The 17,924-nt window shown below is 50.5% G+C and overlaps 1 protein-coding gene across 5 annotated transcripts; it reads right to left on the bottom strand.

Annotated features, from left to right (window-relative positions):
* Nucleotides 1–166: 166 nt before the first annotated feature.
* FANCE (FA complementation group E) lies at nt 167–15,088 on the bottom strand. Of its 5 annotated transcripts, none has more exons than XM_031012576.3 (10): nt 14,618–15,088; nt 11,054–11,660; nt 9,807–9,851; nt 9,423–9,491; nt 8,962–9,105; nt 7,949–8,072; nt 7,643–7,721; nt 6,785–6,851; nt 4,483–4,608; nt 167–1,025 (listed from the first exon to the last, which is right to left on the bottom strand). In XM_031012576.3, exons 1-10 carry the CDS (start codon nt 14,863–14,865, stop codon nt 924–926), a joined length of 1,611 nt encoding a protein of 536 aa, XP_030868436.2. In that variant the 5' UTR covers nt 14,866–15,088; the 3' UTR covers nt 167–923. The 5 variants fall into 5 exon arrangements, with proteins under 5 accessions (XP_030868436.2, XP_055246247.1, XP_030868438.2 ...); XM_055390272.1 differs by having other exon boundaries at nt 14,589–14,718; XM_031012578.3 differs by lacking the exon at nt 4,483–4,608.
* Nucleotides 15,089–17,924: the final 2,836 nt, after the last annotated feature.

Genomic DNA, 17,924 nt, shown 5'->3' with positions numbered 1-17,924 from the left:
CATGGTGGCATGCGCCTGTAATCCCAGCTACTCAAGAGGCTGAGGCAGGAGAATCGCTTGAACTGGGGAGGCAGAGGTTGCAGTGAGCCGAGATCATGCCATTGCATTCCAGCCTGGGCGACAGTGCGAGACTCCGACTCAAAAAAAAAAAAGAAAGAAAAAGACATTATTGAACTTGCTTTTATTCAACACCATTGATAAATTATTCAAGTCAGAAACAAAAACACAGAAGGTCATAATATACATGAGCACAAGAGCTTCATCTGAGCCCACTGGTACCCCAGACCTCCTGGAGCATCCCATGTCCACTCTGGGTAGGCTTGATCCTACTGAGCCCTATCGGAAAGTTTGTCCCTGCAGCCTGAGAATTGATGAGGAGTGTGCCTGGGGCCAGCAGCCTTTGGAAATATAGCTCTGGCCTGGTGTGGTGGCTCACACCTGTAAATCTCAACACTTTGGGTGCCAAGGCAGGAAGATCACTTGAGTTCAGGAGTTCAAGACCAGCCCTGACCAGCATATTATCTACAAAATAAAAAATTAGCTGGGCATAGTGTCATGTGCATGTAGTCCCAGCTACTTGGGAGGCTGACATGGGAGGATCGAGCCTGGGAGGCAGAGGTTACAGTGAGCCATGATCAATCGCACCACTGCACTCCAGCCTGGATGACAGAGCAATACCTTCTCTCAAAAACAAAAGAAATGAAAAAGAAAATATAGCTGAGCTCCCTTAGCCCAGGAGCCTCCCTGCTGGCTGGGAAGCCAATATGCCCTATGCAGCCTGTAACAGGGAGGCAGTTGCAATCTGGGATGGCCAGGCTCAGCCTTTATCCTCAGGTTAGGGCTCAAGACAAGGTGGTGAAGAAAGAAATGCCCTTCAGGAAGCTGGTGATGGAGCACCAAGAGGGTGGTCCCTTGGTGGATGGTCAGGGGCCCAAATGTTTCAAGGCGGCCTTCAGGGACTTCCTCAGGAAGGTGGTGTTAGGTTCTAGGGCCATAACCAGGCCCAGCCTCTGGGTCTCAGTGATCTGGGGAGAAGGAAAAATCATGTCAGGACTCCAGCAACTGATCCCTCCCGTCTCCCCACTACCCCAGGGGCTCTATTGAGGAAAGAGGAGGCCAGGAGGATGGAAAGAGGAGGAGACTCCTGAGCAATCTAATCTCATTATTTCACCATGGTTAACGAGGTAGACCTGGAGCCAAATACTAGCTGCACAATTTACTAAGCCGGCCACATTAGTAACAGTTGACAATCATTGTGTGTTTACTATGTGGCAGCACTTTATATGCATCAATCCATATACAAACATACATATACATCATATATATGCATTGCTGTATATAATCCTCAAGACCCTCCCATTTTACAGAGGAGAAAACTGAGGTTCACAGACACTCTACTGTGACAGCTACCTTCCTTTTGGATCACACTTTCTCTTTCTGCCCTGTTGCTACAACCTCCTGACAGGTCTCAGGCCCTGTATTTTCACCCTCCAATCCCACTCCTCACAGAAGCCAGATGCTTCTTAATAGTACAGATCTGATGAAGTTACTCCCAGGTTGAAGGCCCTTGAATGACTCCTGATGCCTCACATTGGAGGTCCTTCTGCCCGGATCTCCAGAGGATTCAGGAGCTCCCCTGAAACTGTGCAACAGAAGCATGTTCATACTTCCATCTTTCTGGGAGGGTCTAGATCAAATCATCAAATGGGCCTGTAACACCCCCGACATAAGGGTACAAAGGCAATAGCCCAGAATACCTGACTTTCAAGATAAAGTTAAAAATAAAGCTCCTGGCTGGGCACCATGGTTCATGCCTGTAATCCCAGCACTTTGGGAGGCCAAGGCAGGTGGATCATGTGAGGTCAGGCATTGGAGACCAGCCTGGCCAACATATTGTGAAACCCCATCTCTACTAAAAAATACAAAAACTAGCTGGGCATGGTGGCGCACACCTGTATTCCCAGCTACTTGGGAAGCTGAGGCAGGGGAATCACTTGAACCCAGGAGGCGGAGGTTGCAGTGAGCCAAGATCGCGCCACTGCACTCCAGCCTGGGCAACAGACCAAGACTCTGTCTCTCAAAACATACATACATACATACATACATACATATATACATACAGCTCCTCACCATGACCTACAGAAAAAATGCTACTAGTCCTGGCAGTGTGACCTTGGGCAAGTTACTTTAACCTGTGTGAGTCTCAATTTTCTGATCTATGAAACGGAATAATAAGAATATCTCTCAGGCCAGGCATGGTGGCTCACACCTGTAATCCCAGCACTTTGGGAGGCTGAGGAAGGTGGATCACAAGGTCAGGAGATCGAGACCATCCTGGCTAACACAGTGAAACCCTGTCTCTACTAAAAATACAAAAAAAATTAGCCGTGCGTGCTGGCAGGCACCTGTAGTCCCAGCTACTCCGGAGGCTGAGGCAGGAGAATGGCGTGAACCCAGGAGGCGGAGCTTGCAGTGAGCCGAGATCGCACCACTGCACTCCAGCCTGGGCGACACAGCGAGACTCCATCTCAAAAAAAAAAAAAAAAAAAAAAAGAATATCTCTCATAGGGCTGACACATGGAATAAACTAGCAAGTTCATATATGTAAAGGGCTTAGAGCCACACCTGAGGCTGGGTGTGGTGGCTCAAGCCTGTAATCCCAGCACTTTGGGAGGCCAAGATGGGAGGATCGCTTGAGCCTAGGAGTTTGAGGCCAGCCTGGGCAACATAAGAAGACCCTGTCTCGGCCGGGCATGGTGGCTCACACCTGTAATCCCAGCACTTTGGGAGGCCAAGATGGGAGGATCGCTTGAGCCTAGGAGTTTGAGGCCAGCCTGGGCAACATAAGAAGACCCTGTCTCGGCCGGGCGCGGTGGCTCACACCTGTAATCCCAGCACTTTGGGAGGCCGAGGCGGACAGATCACAAGGTCAGGAGATCGAGACCATCCTGGCTAATACGGTGAAACCCCATCTCTACTAAAAATACAAAAAATTAGCCGGGCGTGGTGGCAGGCGCCTGCAGTCCCAGCTACTCAAGAGGCTGAGGCAGGAGAATGGCATGAACCTGGGAGGCGGAGCTTGCAGTGAGCCAAGATGCGCCACTGCACTCTAGCCTGGGCAACAGGGTGAGACTCTGTCTCAAAAAAAAAAAAAAAAAAAAGAAGACCCTGTCTCTATTTTTGAAAAATTAAATTTAATAAAAGAACCATGACTGAGACATGGCAGGTACTGTAGAAATATTAGCTCTTAGTACTTTAGCTCTCTAATCTTATCCCCCACCACCAACCATTCTCACATTTTTAGGCTCCATCCAAAATGAACTACTTGCAGATCCCCTCGGACACTCACTGCTCACACTGTATCTTTTTCCTGAAATGCCCTTCCTCTCATCTCTGGCTCTTGACTACCATTCACCTTTTAAGAGTCAGGAAGTCTGGGCACGACAGCTCGCACCTGTAATCCCAGCACTTTTGGAGGCCGAGGCGGGCTGATCACAAGGTCAGGAGTTCAAGAACAGCCTGGCCAACATAGTGAAACCCCGTCTCTACTAAAAATACAAAATATACAAAAAATTAGCCAGGCGTGGTGGCAGGTAATCCCAGCTACTCGGGAGGCTGAGGCAGGAGAATCGCTTGAACCTAGGAGGCAGAGGTTGCAGTGAGCCGAGATCATGCCATTGCATTCCAGCCTGGGCGACAGTGCGAGACTCCGACTCAAAAAAAAAAAAAAAAAAAAAAAGTCAGGAAGCCCGTCCCAATTCCCAACCACAAACAAAGCTCACTTGCTCCTCTTCTTTTGCCACCAAATGCCCTTTGCACACCTCTCACCTGGCTCCTACCAGATCTTACTTCTAATATCTGTTATCTGTTTATTTTATTTCTCCCCTCTCACTAGCCTGGGGTTAGGTGACGGGGTCAACTCAAGGGCAGGGATTGCATTATGGTCGCTGTTGATTTCCCAGTGCCCCACACAGCATCTGGCCTAAAGAAGTGTTGGCTGGATGAATGAACTCCTAAGCAGTCTCATTCCCCAGTCCTGGGCTTGAACTTGTTGTTTCTCTGGCTAGCACTCAGGGTTTGTTTTTTGTTTTTGTTTTTGAGATGGAGTCTCACTATGCTGCCCAGGCTAGAATGCAGTAGCACGATCTCAGCTCACTGCAACCTCCACCTCCCAGCTTCAAGCAATTCTCCTGCCTCAGCCTCCCTTGTAACTAGGATTATAGGCGTGCACCACCACACCTAGTTAATTTTTGTATTTTTAGTAGAGATGAGGTTTTACCATGTTGGCCAGGCTGGTCTTGAACTCCTGACCTCATGATCCGCCTGCCTCGGCCTCCCAAAGTGCTGAGATTACAGGCGTGAGCCACCGTGCCTGGCCAGCACTCAGGGTTTTATCCCTGACATACATATTCATACACCCTTGTGGCAGGCCCAGGGCAGCCCTGCCAGCAGGACCAGCCCCAAGGCCCTATCAATACTCACGTTAGCCTGATACTTGGTCATCACTGTCAGTATGAGCTTGGCATAGGCCATGGAGGTGGTGGCTGCCAGCCCCTTTTTACAGAGCTTCTCCATTAAGACACTGAACTTCTCAGGGGTCATCTCCACCTGCACACATTGGGAGATGGAGCAGTAATCACAAGAAAGGCTTGGGCTCTTCATTCAGCCAGTCCTGGATTCAATTCCCAACTCCACCACTTCCTAGCTAGGTGACCCTGGGCAGGTAACTTAACCAACCTAAACCTCCATTTCCATATCTATAAAATGAGGCTCAGGATATCTAACGGAAGACTGTGAAAAGGATTAAATGAGATAATGCACATAAGACACACAGGTCTCAGAAAATGGTGGCTACCATCGCAAAGGCTCAGATTAGGACCAAGGGGAAGCCAAGGATCCCTCATCTGGTTCAGTGGTTAAAGATATAAAGGACCCAGGGCCCAAGAGACACTGCCACCTTAATCACCTGTCTCTTTATAATAATAATTTATGCTAGGCACGGTGGCTCATGCCTGTAATCCCAGCACTTTGAGAGGCCAAGGCGGGTGGATCGCCTGAGGTCAGGAGTTCGAGACCAGCCTGGCCAACATGGTGAAATCCGTCTCTATTAAAAATACAAAAATTAGCTGGGCGTGGTGGTGCGTGCCTGTAATCCCAGCTACTCAGGGGGCTGAGGCTGGAGAATCACTTGAACCCAGGAGGTAGAGGTTGCAGTGAGCCGAGATTATGCCACTGCACTCCAGCCTGGGTGACAGAGTGAGACTCCGTCTCAAAAAATAATAATAATAATAATTATTATTATTTAATAAACACTGTGCATCAGGTACCATTCTGACTACTTTACACCAATTATCTCATTTAAACCTCACTCCAGTCTTATATGGTAGGTGCTATTAATATTATATCTCCCCTTTTGTAGATGAGGAAACCACAGGCATAAAGAAGTTAGGTCGGGGCTGGGCACGGTGGCTCACGCCTGTAATCCCAGCACTTTGGAAGGCCGAGGCCGGTGGATCACGATGTCAGGAGATAGAGACCATCCTGGCTAACACGGTGAAACCCCATCTCTACTAAAAATACAAAAGATTAGCCGGGCGTGGTGGTGGGCGCCTGTAGTCCCAGCTACTCGGGAGGCTGAGGCAGGAGAATGGCGTGAACCCGGGACGCAGAGCTTGCAGTGAGCTGAGATCGCACCACTGCACTCCAGCCTGGGCGACAGAGCGAGACTCCGTCTCAAAAAAAAAAAAAAAAAAGAAGTTAGGTCAGTTATCTAAGATATAAACAAATGAGGCAGAATTTCAGGTACTGATATGAAAAAAATCACCAAAATATACTGTGAAGTAAAAAAAGCAACCTACAGGGCACTGAGTTTGGTGTGTTGCAATTTCCAAAAAAGTAGGAGGGAAAGTAAGAGTAGACATGTTTCCACATATAGATGGTATCTCTGGAGGGGGGGGATTCCCCTGAAACCGGTAATACTGGTTAGCCCTAAGGAGGGAAATCTGGATGGTTAGGGAAGAGAAGTAAGGGGAATATTTTTCACTGTATCCTTTTGAGCTTTTAAAATTGTGAACATATGGGCTGGGCGTGGTGGCTCACACTTTTAATCCCAGCCCTTTGGGAGGTCAAGGAGGGCAGATCACTTAAGCCCAGAAGTTCTGGCCTCAAGTCATGGTGAAACCCTGTCTCTACTAAAAATACAAAAATTAGCCGGTGTGGTGGCGCACGCCTGTAATCCCAGTTACTTGGGTGGCTGAGGCCCCAGGAGTTCTGGCCTCAAGTCATGGCAAAACCCTATCTCTACTAAAAATACAAAAATTAGCCAGCGTGGTGGCGCACGCCTGTAATCCCAGTTATTTGGGTGGCTGAGACACAAGAATTGCTTGAACCCAGTAGGCAGAGGTTGCAGTGAGCCAAGATTGTGCCACTGCACTTCGGCCTGGGCAACAAAGCCAGACTCTATCTAAAAAAAAAAAAAAATTTGTGAACATATGAATCTATTACCTATTCAAAAATAAAATTAAATTAACACACACACATCAAAAATCCCACCCCCAAGGCCCCCCCAGCTGGTAAGAGGTGGAGCTGAAGTGACCATGTGCTCAGCTCTCTGCTACCAGCTTTGCATGGCCCAGGGCTCTCCCACTGTCTCAGGCAGCTGCTGTAGGGCAGCTGTCCTGCTTGACCCTCCATGCACTGAAGGACTCAGAAACCCAGGAACCCCGTGTGCTTCCAAGGACTGCAGCACTTCTTTGTCCACTCTTCCCCAGGGCAGCCTGCTCACCTGCCGCTCTAGGAGTGACTGCAACACCAAGAAAGTTTCCTCCTTCCAGGGCAGCTCCAAGATCTGTCTGCAAAGCAGAGGCCCTAGTGAAAAATGCCTGGCCTCCCACCCAAGCCTGAGTATCTATCTGCTGCTCCAACTCCCACAGCAGGGCAAGGCCCTGGGGACAGCCAAGATCCCCAGCCAACAAAGGGGTAGTCAGGGGTGGGGCACAGTGGCTCACACGTGTAATCCCAGCACTTTGGGAGGCCGAGGCAGGTGGATCACCTGAGGTCAGAAGTTCAAGACCAGCCTGGCCAACATGGTGAAATCCCGTCTCTACTAAAAATACATAAAATTAACCAGGCTTGGTGGTGGGTCCTGTAATCCCAACTACTCAGGAGGCTGAGACAGGAGAATTGCGTGAACCTGGGAGGCAGAGGCTGCAGTGAGCCAAGACTGTGCCAATGCACTCCAGCCTGGGCAACAGGGCAAGACTCCGTCCCCACCCCCCACCCCCTGCCAAAAAAAAAGGGGTAGTCAGAGCCCTCCTGATGCTGGCACCAGCCCCAGCAGCCACTGTTGCAGAGCTCATACAACTGCCAGGGAGGTCACAACCTCAAGAGCCCCAGGAGCTGACAACAAAGTATTTGGTAGTGAGACACAAGGATCCCCTAAAAAATAACTAGGAGTAGAAAGTGCATCCTGAGAACAAAAGGCAAAGAGGACTCATAAAGGAGAAAGAGGATGGAGTGAGATGATACACATAAGGCTTCCTAGAGAAGGTAAGCCTTCCCTGCAGGGCCCAACACATGTGATGTCACTCTAGCCTGGGGGAACAGGTGGCAGTGGGGACAGCATGGAGGCCTGCACACTCACCCCAGCATTAGAACCTGTGCATCTGGCTCCAGGGACTCCGTCTTCACAAGGCAACACAGTAACTCTGTTTGAGCAGGACCTGGGTAGAGGAAAGCAGAAGGGGAAGTCTGGGGGGAAATGGCAGAAGACAGCAGAAAGCAGGGAGGCGGTAACAGAATGCCCAGCCTGTTACAGGGGCATTGTCAGGGAAGCAGCAGGCATCTTTAATCACTGAATACCCAACTCCTGCCAGGGCCACTTTGGGGTGAAGGATGCTGAGAACATTGAGGGCAGAGCTACTGGGCCTGGGGCTGGTTCCAGAATTACCTGTGCCTGGGGCCTGGAGCACAGGGTCAAGGAGGGCGCTGCAGACAGGGTATGTATATTTGGCACAGAAGGAGGTCAGGGCAGTTGTAAGCAGGCGGGAGGCTGAGGAAGTCAAGGACAGGATCTACAGCCAACAGGGAGGAAAAAATTAATTATTTTCTTCTTCATTTCAACAGCATTTATCAAATGCACATTTCAGATGATGATACATGTTACAAAGGAAAAAAAAAACCAAGTTCTTTTATTTAGAACTCACATGGACCCACCCATTGGAAAAGATACATACCTCTCTTGCTCAGTTCCCAAATCCCTGAAAGTCCCTTGATCAGCTTCTAGAAGCGTTCTGGTGCCCAAAGAGAAGTTAGATGCCAGCTGGGCATGGTGGCTTAATTATGCCTGTAATCCCAGCACTTTGGGAGGCTGACACAGCTGGATCACTTGAGGCCAGGAGTTCGAGACCAACCTGGGCAACGTGGCGAAACCCAGTCTCCACTAAAAATACAAAAATTAGCCAGGTGTGGCGGTGGGTGCCTGTAGTCCCAGCTACTCAGGAGGTTGAGGCAGGAGAATCGCTTGAACCCCAAAGGCAGAGGTCGCAGTGAGCCAAGATTGCACCACTGCACTCCAGCTTGAGTGACAGAGCAAGACTCCGTCTCTAAATAAATAAATAAATAAAAATACAAAAATTAGCCAGGCATGGTGGAAGGCACCTGTGATCCCAGCTACTCAGGAGGCTGAGGCAGGAGATCATGCCACTGCTGCACTCCAGCCTAGGCAAGAGAGTGAGACACTCTCAAAAAAAAAAAAAAAAAAAGTTAGATGCCATGTGGGTAGATGGCCTGGGGGTCCATGCCCTGCCAGTTAAGCAGGCATCCTTTCCTTGCCCCAGGCTGCCCAAACAGCCCAGATGTCTACAAGGCTGGGAATCCCCTCTCTCAAGTACCACCCTTCTGAGGGCCCAGTTGCTCTTCCCCATTGTCCTTGGCACTCTGAGTACCTCCCAATACACCTACCCGTCCAAGAAAGAGGCTTCTGGTCAGCACAGTAGCATTGCTGAGGCTGAGATCAGGTGAAAGGGCCAGCAGCCAGGTGCAGAGCCGCAGGAGACCGAGGTCTGAGAGCTGGGGGAGCTGCAGCTGGGCACACAGCAAGTCCATCTGCTTACAGAGTGGGGCACGGGGGGAGAGAGGACACCGGGACATGCACTCTGCCTCTGCTAGGCTGTCTCAAGCAACTGGACAGCAGACAGAGTAGGGCAAAGATACTCCAGGGCAAAGAAAGTCTGGGAGAGCTGCCCTAGGGGAAGGAACCAAGGGCTAAAAGATACTACACAGGGTGACCCCTATCGCTGAGAGAGAAAACAACAAAATCCCCTCCCACATTTCCCACATGAGGTAGGAAAACATAAACTTAAATAGAAAAAGATAAGGGACAGAGAATGTAACCTCAGAGCCAGGCAGTCATCTGGACTCACCTGGCTGGGACTACATTCGTGAAGAAGCTGTAGCTCAACTGGCGGGGCATCCTTCAATCCCTCTAACCCCTGGGGAGACAAATCTCATGTTAGGGCTGGCAGAGCCCTCAGTGACAAGTCACTGAAGCCACCCCTTCAGGTGGCAGAAGGAGTGGCCTGAGATCCTGGAAGGCACTACCAGAGAAGAGGAAGTTACCTGGGGTTAGATGGTAAGTCTACACTTGGTTCAAGAAAAGCTCCTTCAGAGACTGTCCTCAGACCTTTACTCCAGTCCCCCTCCCCCAGCCAGCTTGTATATCACTGCATTGGGCCTTCCTTGGGCATAGCTGGGGTCTGGGTAGAAGATGGAAGAAAGGCTATGGTGAGCACTGTGGGGCCAGTCACCTCCTCCAAGGTCTTCAGCAGCTGCTGCAGCCTGGGAAGCTGGTCCTGTGGAGGAGAGCCCAGTCACTGCTACGTCGCTCCCCCTGCAGCATGACCCCAAGCCCGGTTCTGGCTCCCCCTACGAAAAGGCCCCAGGTCAGTGGGAGCTAGCTGGCAAAGATGATTCAAGAAAGTCAAGAGGCCAGGCGCGGTGGCTCACACCAGCACTTTGGGAGGCTGAGGATGGAGAATCACTTGAGCCCAGGAGTTCAAGATAGACTGCACAACTAGTTGAGACCCCATCTCTACAAAAATAAATATAAAAAATTAGCCAGGCGTGATGGTGCACGCCTGTAATCCCAGCTACTTGGGAGGCTGAGGCAGGAGGATCACTTGAGCCCAGGAGGTCGAGGCTGCAGTGAGTTACATTCATGCCCCTTCACCCCAGCCTGGGGGAGAAGAGAGGGACCCTGTCTCGAGGAGAAAAAAAAAAAGTCAAGAACATGAAGTCTCTATCTTGGAAAGTGCCTAAGAACCCAAACTAGACAAGGTCCATGTGAAACCTAGCTGTCTAGAATTGTCTTCTGCATCCAACCCAAATGGGGGTAGACCCAGGCCTCAGACTAGGAGGCAGGGGCAGACTGGATGCTGTCATGATTCTTCCCACCCACATATGACGGGGTAGGAGGGGTGGCTACAGAGCCTCTCCCTTGCCTGGCACCCTTTAACCCCACATTATAGATCATTAGGACACATTTCCCACCTCCAATAACTCCCTTCCCTACCCCTCCTTAAGAGTCTGTGGAGTGGCTGGGCGTGGTGGCTCACACCTGTTATCCCAACACTTTGGAGGCCAAGGTGGGCGGATCACCTGAGGTCGGGAGTTCAAGACCAGCCTGACCAACATGGAGAAACCCTGTCTCTACTAAAAATACAAAATTAGCTGGGCGTGGTGGCGCATGCCTATAATCCCAGCTACTCAGGAAGCTGAGGCAGGAGAATCGCTTGAACCCGGGAGGCAGAGGTTGCGGTGAGCTGAGATCATGCCATTGAACTCCAGCCTGGGCAACAAGAGCAAAACTCCATCTCAAAAAAAAAAAAAGAGTCTGTAGAGTGGAGGCTACATTCCCCCAACCCTACCTTCCTCCTTCTTCCTCCAGGAACTACAGTCAACTCCACTGGGAAAAAGTGTCCCAAGCAGCCTTCCCCACGGATAAAGCCACCACTGCTGAAAGATCACTCTAAACCCAGTCTCCCTACCAAAGTACCTGGATAGCTTTGGGCAGCTCCAAACTCTCAGCCAGACCTTTAGCATCATCCAGATTCGAACCGTCCTCGCCAGTCTTAACTTCCATGACAGGCTGGTCCTTAATAGGAGATGCACTTCCTCCATCTGCCAGGGATTCCAGTGACTTATGTTCAGGTCTCTCCTTCTCATGATCTTCTTCCTCTTCCCAACACTGGAATCTTTTGGGGACCCTCTTCCCCTCAGGACTGGCAGCCTCTTCCTCTGAGTCTTTTCTGCGTTTCCCAGGCTGCAGGGAGTCCCTGTTCTCCTCTTCTTCAGGGTCTGGAGCCTGGGGGGATTTCAACCTCCTGCCCCCCAGGCCCAGCCCCCTACATAGACTTTGGAGCTGTCTCTGGCATTTTTCAGACAGTGGAGAAGCTCCCTCCATGGAGGTCCCCACCCCCAAATCCCTTCGCAGCAATTCCCCCAGGGCACGGAGCCAGGCATCGGGGTCAGGGGCTAGGTCCTGCTGGGCAATCTGCAGCACAGAGAGGAGCCCACTTTCCGGCAGCGATGGCCGAACGGCCATCAGCAGGGACATCAGGTTCCTCTGGCATATCCGGGGCAATCGCAGCAACAGTGGTTTCCTGGGTAGCAGAGGGAGAGCAAGCAGTTAAGTGTCTGGCTGAAGGGAGCACAAGGCAGACTGGGCAGAGCTGGGGGCTAGATGGCGGTGGACAGATGGGGGCTGGCACGCAGTATCTGCAAGAGTCAGTGGATGTTGGCCAGGTGTGGTGACTCACACCTGTAATTATAGCATTTTGGGAGGCTGAAGTGGGCAGATCACTCAAGGTTAAGAGTTCGAGACCTGCATGGCCAACATGGTGAAACTCCGTCTCTACTAAAAAAAATACAAAAATTAGATGGGCATGGTGGCATGCGCCTGTAGTTCCAGCTACTGGGGAGGCTGAGGCAGGAGAATCGCTTGAACCCGGGAGTCAGAGGTTGCAGTGAGCCAAGATCATGCCACTGCACTCCAGCCTGGGCAACAGTGTGAGACACTATTTCAAAAAAAGGAAAAAAAAAAAAAAAAGTCAGTGGATGGAGACAGGGACAACATGAAAGATGAGAACTGTTCAAGTGTTCATTGAGTATCTATCATATGACAGGCCCTATTCTTTGGCCTCTGTCATCTGTTTCAGCTCAAAATTCATATTGGAACCTACTCTATAACAGATTCATGCTTGTTTTACACAAAAGAAGAAAAAAGTTCTTTCCCAAATTTTAGGTAAAAATAATACTCCAGGATGCTGTGCAGTGCTTAGTCTTGCAGCCCTATGGCTGCCCTCGGCAATCCCCTGGAACTCTCGGGGTCAGTCATCTGTCCAGCTCTTGTGTTCCTTTCACCAAATTGTGAGTTCCTAAAAGATGAAGGTAGTGTTTCCTTCCTCTGTGTCCTAGGACTCAGCACAGCGTCAGCCCAGAGCAGGCACTTGTTGCGCATTTATTGAATGAATTAACTCTCTAAGTGTGCTGAGATCAGCAAGAGCTGCTGTGGACACAGAAGGCTTCTCAGACATGAAACTTGAAACAGAAGGAATCACTTTACAGATTCCAAACAGTATGCACAGAGCCAAAGGGGAAAGACAGGGGATGAGGATCTTTTGTTTTGGAGCCCCAGGAGTTTAAGCAGAACCAATGCTCTCTCCTGCAAGCACCCAGCTTTTCTTAAAATAGATTCAACACTATTCCCCAGAGCTCCAGAGGCCCATGATGCAATGTAACCATCTGTAATTCTGCTGAGGCACAAACCCAGATCCTACATGACCTGAGGCTTGGTGTGGCAAGTCATGGCAGCATCTAGCCCGCCACCCCTCACGTCTCTACTCCTCCCTATGCATAATTTTGCAGGGCCGTTTGTCAACACAGAGGCACTTGGGATGTGAGGCAGAAAAAGAAAGACAACTATTTCTTTGTGGAATATAGACACTATGTGAGAGAGAAAAACTAGAGTCAAAGTTTAAAAGATGGGCCAGGCGCAGTGGCTCATGCCTGTAATCCCAGCACTTTGGGAGGCCAAGGTGGGTGGATCACGAGGTGGGTGGATCAGGAGTTCCAGACCAGCCCAGCCAATATGGTGAAACTCTATCTCTGCTAAAAATACAAAAATTAGCTGGGCGTGTTGGCACGCGCCTGTAGTCCCAGCTACTCAGGAGGCTGGGGCAGAAGAATTGCTTCTTCTGGAGGTGGAGGTTGCAGTGAGCCAAGATCGCGCCACTGCACTCCAGCTTGGGCAACAGAGCAAGATTCCGTCAAAAAAAAAAACAAAACAAACAAAAAAAACCCTAAGTTTAAAAGATGGCTAATTTGTGGCGGGGAGGATATTTGGGGTTAGAGAGATAGGGAAGACCCTACTCCAGGAGATTTTAACCTTTTTTGGTGCCAGAGACCTGTGATCAGAATGAGTGTTAAATGCATTTGATAAAATATCTAGGATTATAAAGGAAATCAATTGTGCTGAAATACTCTTCTATCCAGGGGCCCCAGGTTAAGGCCCTGCCCTCTCCTTACTCTATCCAGAATAAGCCAGATAGCTGGGCAAACATTTCTATAGCTTCCAATTTGGGGATTCAGACAAGTTCTCCTGACCCATCTCCTGAAAGAAATTCAAAGTGGAGTGTAGGAAGAAAATATTGGAACTCCCATTTTCCCCTATTTATCTAAAACATAAGAAATTAAGCATTAGAAATATTTAGCATCTGGATGGTTTCCAGCATAAATTATGGGGGAGGGGTATCCAAGAGGAGTGGAAGGCTGGCCCCACTAGGAGCTGAACATGGCACCTCACCCACTCGTTTTTCTGTGTGTTTTAGTTAACCTTGCTAGTTAAGTGCATTTGTAGATACTGTACTCTTTTTTTTTAAACAAAAGTTGTCCTCACAAATAAGCACGTGGCTTAAAAGAATGCCTGCCAAAAAATTGGAGATAATATCAATAACAGAAACACAACCAAATAAAATGGCAGAGCCGACACCTCTGCTCCTAGTAGGAATTCTTCGTCAGCCACAGAGAGGTTAAAAAAAAAGTTCAATGTCATCCAAGAGCCAGAAATTATCAAGAACACTAAAATATGGATTCACAGTTACCATTCTTAGAGAAAGCAATCTTGCCTTAAAGTGAACGTTATGCTTTGAAAAGCAGAGCATACAGCCACCAGGATAGCGGATATGTATTCCACCATCACGTTTTAAATATCTATTTTTGTACTTTAAAATGTACGTATTTTAACACATGTGTACACTTTATACATAAGTATACTTACACTGGACGTACGAGTCCAGTTTTTTAGAGATGGAAGTACGCGATCAAAAGTGATTTGCCTCCACTTATCATCACTATACTTTACAGCGAACAGAAGGCGTGTGCCTCGAGTTCCCGGATCCTCGATGTCCCGCACACAGCAAGTGCTCAGTGAAGGGTGCCCCTGCTCATAGGGTGCGCGGCAGGCCGTCGCTGAAGGGGCTTATTTCACCTCTGTGTGTGTCGGTCCCCCGACAGCCCCCCGCCTCCCATACCTGCTAAGGGGCCGCGGGCGAGGACTTACAGCTCCAGACGGCCGTCAGGCCCCTGCACGACCGGCTCCTCCCGGCACAGGGCCTCGAGCAAGCGACCCCAGTCGAAGGGCTCCCAGCCGCGGCTGCCCAGCGCCCGGAGCACCCCCAGGCCGCGCCGCGCCCCCTCAGGCCCCGCCTGCAGCGCCTGCAGCAGGAGGCGGGCGGGGGCCTCCAGCTGCGCCCAGGGCGCCGGCTCCACGCCCTCAGCCCCAGGGAGCCCCGCTTCCGGTGTCGCCATGCCGGGGCACGGGTGCCGCGCCGCCCCCTACTCTGGTGTGGGGCCTCAGCTCAGAGGCTGAGGGGAACGGAGGACTCCAGCGCCGTCCCTGACGCGGCGGCTGCGGCGGCGGGCCAGCTCCAGCGCCTGTTACAAGCTCTCCTCGGCGTTGGGAGACCGGAGAAGCCAGGCCGCCCGAAGCCGCAGCCCTTCCCGCGCTGTCGGAAAGGGAAGGAGGGAGGCGCGTCCGGGGGCGGAGCCTGTACGTGAGGCCCGCGCGAGGGCAGGTCGCAAGGGGCAGGGCCGGGCACAATTCCAGCCGGAGTAGGTGGGCGGGGCCAAGGCCTGGGGCGTCCCCATGGGAGGGGGCGTGGACAAAACAAGTGGTTAGTTTGTGGGCGGTGTCGGGCCAGGAAGCCTGGAGCGGGGCGGGGGCGGGGGCGGGGGTTGATGGAGGGGTGGATCCGCCGCTGACGACCCCAACCCTCTCCCTTTCTTCATCACTCCCCAAAGTAGTGGAATGGAGTGGATGTCAGGGGTTCTGTTGTGCTGGAGGCCCCGCGCTGTATTTAAGCTGACGACATGTTGCTTGTCATGGACTTCACCATAGAATTTGACCACAATTTACCACCCCACTTAGCTTCATCTCTTCCACAGGCCAAAAGTGCTATCATTTGGGTTTCAGTCCTCTCCAGAAATAGTATTTGATATACAAACATCCCTGAGAATGACATGGTCACAGTAAAACCTAACACTATTAATACGGCCAAAGACTTTCTTCTGAACTTCCTCCCAAAGACCAAGCAGTAACCTTGCTCTGGGTCGTTTATAGGGGGCCAGGTGTGGCTCCACTTCCTAGGGTTCAGTTTAAGGAAGTCCGCTGGAGAACTTGGCTTCCAGCCAAGGGTGGGATCACTGCAAAGCGTAGGAAATAAGCGAGAAGAGCCCCACAGTGCCTCCTAAACCTTGCTTTGGGGGCTAGCTTGTATTTCCCGTCCCAGCTCTGCTGCCACACACAGCCATTCATTCAGGAAATGTTTACTGAGCACCTAGGGACTGGGGATACTGGGAACAAAACAAAGATCCTGGCCCTCATTGTCACACAACTGGGGAGAGACAGAAAGCTAATTAAACAATGTTTGTGATAAGTGTTCAAAAAGAACATAACACCGACACACAGCACGAAGTGCTTTTAAATAGGGTGGTCAGGCAAGATGAATGTGAAGATGAGGTTGGCAAGCCAGATAGAAGTCTGTGAGAAGACCATTTCAGTCCTCCCTGTGGAGGGCGGGGGGGGGGGGGGTGCTCTGGGGCAAAAGCTCTGGGGCAAAAGCATGGCTGGAACGGAGGGCACTTGCTGGATAGTAATAGGAGTTGAGATCAGAGTGGGAACCAGGTCAGATCTTAAGAGGCCTGAGGTCACAGAGAGGACTTGGGCTTTTACTCTGAATAGTATGGAAAGCCATGGGAGTATCTTGAGCTTGATCTGATCTCCATTTGAGCCAAAATGATTTCAAGGGAGATGTCGGGAAAGACTAGTGATATTTCTTAGATAATGGCTGCTTTGCAAATGCCAAAATAGCAGGAAAGAAGTTTCTTCCAGACACCTTCTGTTTCAGGTAAGCAGCTCTAACTTTACAGGGGACGTTTTGGGTCTTCGAATGACAAGCTGTTAGAGGAGTGGGACCTGATGAATAGCAGGCAGGGCCAAGAATGCTAAAAAGCCTGCAATGCCCTGTGCATCCTCACCTACAGCTTTACTCTGAGTGGCTGTGGCTCCCACCCACCAAGGTCTGTATTCTAGCTACCTGAAAGGGAACAGGGAGGAAAAGTTCTAAACATGGCTCAAGGACCCTGGTGGATCCCCGAGTCCCTTTCACAAGATTCATGAGGTTATTACTATTTTCATAATGCAAAAATGCACCGTGAAGTTTTCCAGAAGCTAAGTGACAGGTAATATTGCAACAGATTGAATGCAGAAGCAGCCTTATTGCACTTGGCAGTGGGACTGGGGTATGAGCGGACCACTCTTCAGACACCAGCAATGATAACTTAGGTGCATTTTATTGGTTTTTTTTCAGAGTCATTCTACAAAAGAGCAAAGTTAAAAACCAAGGCCCTGGCAAGAGGGTTTGAACCTTCCTCATTCCAGGAGCCCTCCCCCATTCCTCCATGTCCCCAGCTGTGTCACTGCTGCAGTTCATGGGGGTGAAGGGCTTGCTACTTTTGCCTCCCCACCAAACCCAAAAAGGGAAAGACCTACCACCTAGAAACTCCTTCCCCTCACCCCAATTTCCCTCAAGTTGATCCTGGTTACAGAAGGCCATGGTAAGAACTGTTGGGGTCCTGCAGGAGTTCTGAACCCCAGAAGGTCATGGCCAGGGCACCGTCTGTGAAGAGCACATTGTCCTCTGGCTCAGCACCCCTTAGGAACAATGCTGGGCCCAGCACCTGGGAGTAGAGAGAAAAATCAGTGAAAACCCATCAACTTCAACACTGGTTGCCTCAGGAATCGAGGAACTCAAGACTCACATATAAGGTTGGGCAGACTGTACATAGCACAAAGGTGCCACATCTAAGTAGGCACCATATTAGCATCATAGATACCATCCATAGGTTTCATATTTATCACAAACATTTATTATAAGCCATGACCAGCAGCCTCCCCTGCCCCATACCCCTGCAGTTACCACCTCACTCCCAGAGGCCAGTTGCACTCTCTCAGGCCAGGGAGGACCGGAGGTCCCAGCCTTAGCTGGGAGCTGGTGCAGGTAGATACACTCAGATTTGAAGGGGCAGCGGCCATTCCCTCGCACGAAGAACCGGCATCGGATCTGGCTATGAGAGAGAAGACGACGACCATCACCTTCAAAACCTGTTACCCCAAGAACAAGGGGCACTCAAGGCTGACACATAAGGTTGGGCAGGTTGTACACAGCACCAAAGCCCCGCATCTAAGCGGACACCACTAGCATCATAGTGTAGCTTTTACATTTATTCTATCTTCCAGCAGATGGCAGTAAAGTATCTTAAGGGGCCCTTTTCTGTAATTCTCAGTTTCTGAGCCAGCAACAGCAGTG

The sequence above is a fragment of the Gorilla gorilla genome, chromosome 5 (genome assembly GCF_029281585.2).
Source record: "Gorilla gorilla gorilla isolate KB3781 chromosome 5, NHGRI_mGorGor1-v2.1_pri, whole genome shotgun sequence".
In the NCBI taxonomy this organism is placed as follows: Eukaryota; Metazoa; Chordata; class Mammalia; order Primates; family Hominidae; genus Gorilla; species Gorilla gorilla.
Note: the sequence above shows the minus strand (reverse complement) of the source record. Positions and strands in the feature narration are given on the sequence as shown.

Coding starts and splice junctions, on each gene's coding strand:
- FANCE (XM_031012576.3), bottom strand. CDS start 14,865: ATGGCGACACCGGAAGCGGGGCTCCCTGGGGCTGAGGGCGTGGAGCCG. Junction 9,852..11,053: donor AGCTGCCCAAAGCTATCCAG/GTACTTTGGTAG, acceptor TCTCCTCCACAG/GACCAGCTTCCCAGGCTGCA. Junction 9,492..9,806: donor TGCTGAAGACCTTGGAGGAG/GTGACTGGCCCC, acceptor TTGTCTCCCCAG/GGGTTAGAGGGATTGAAGGA.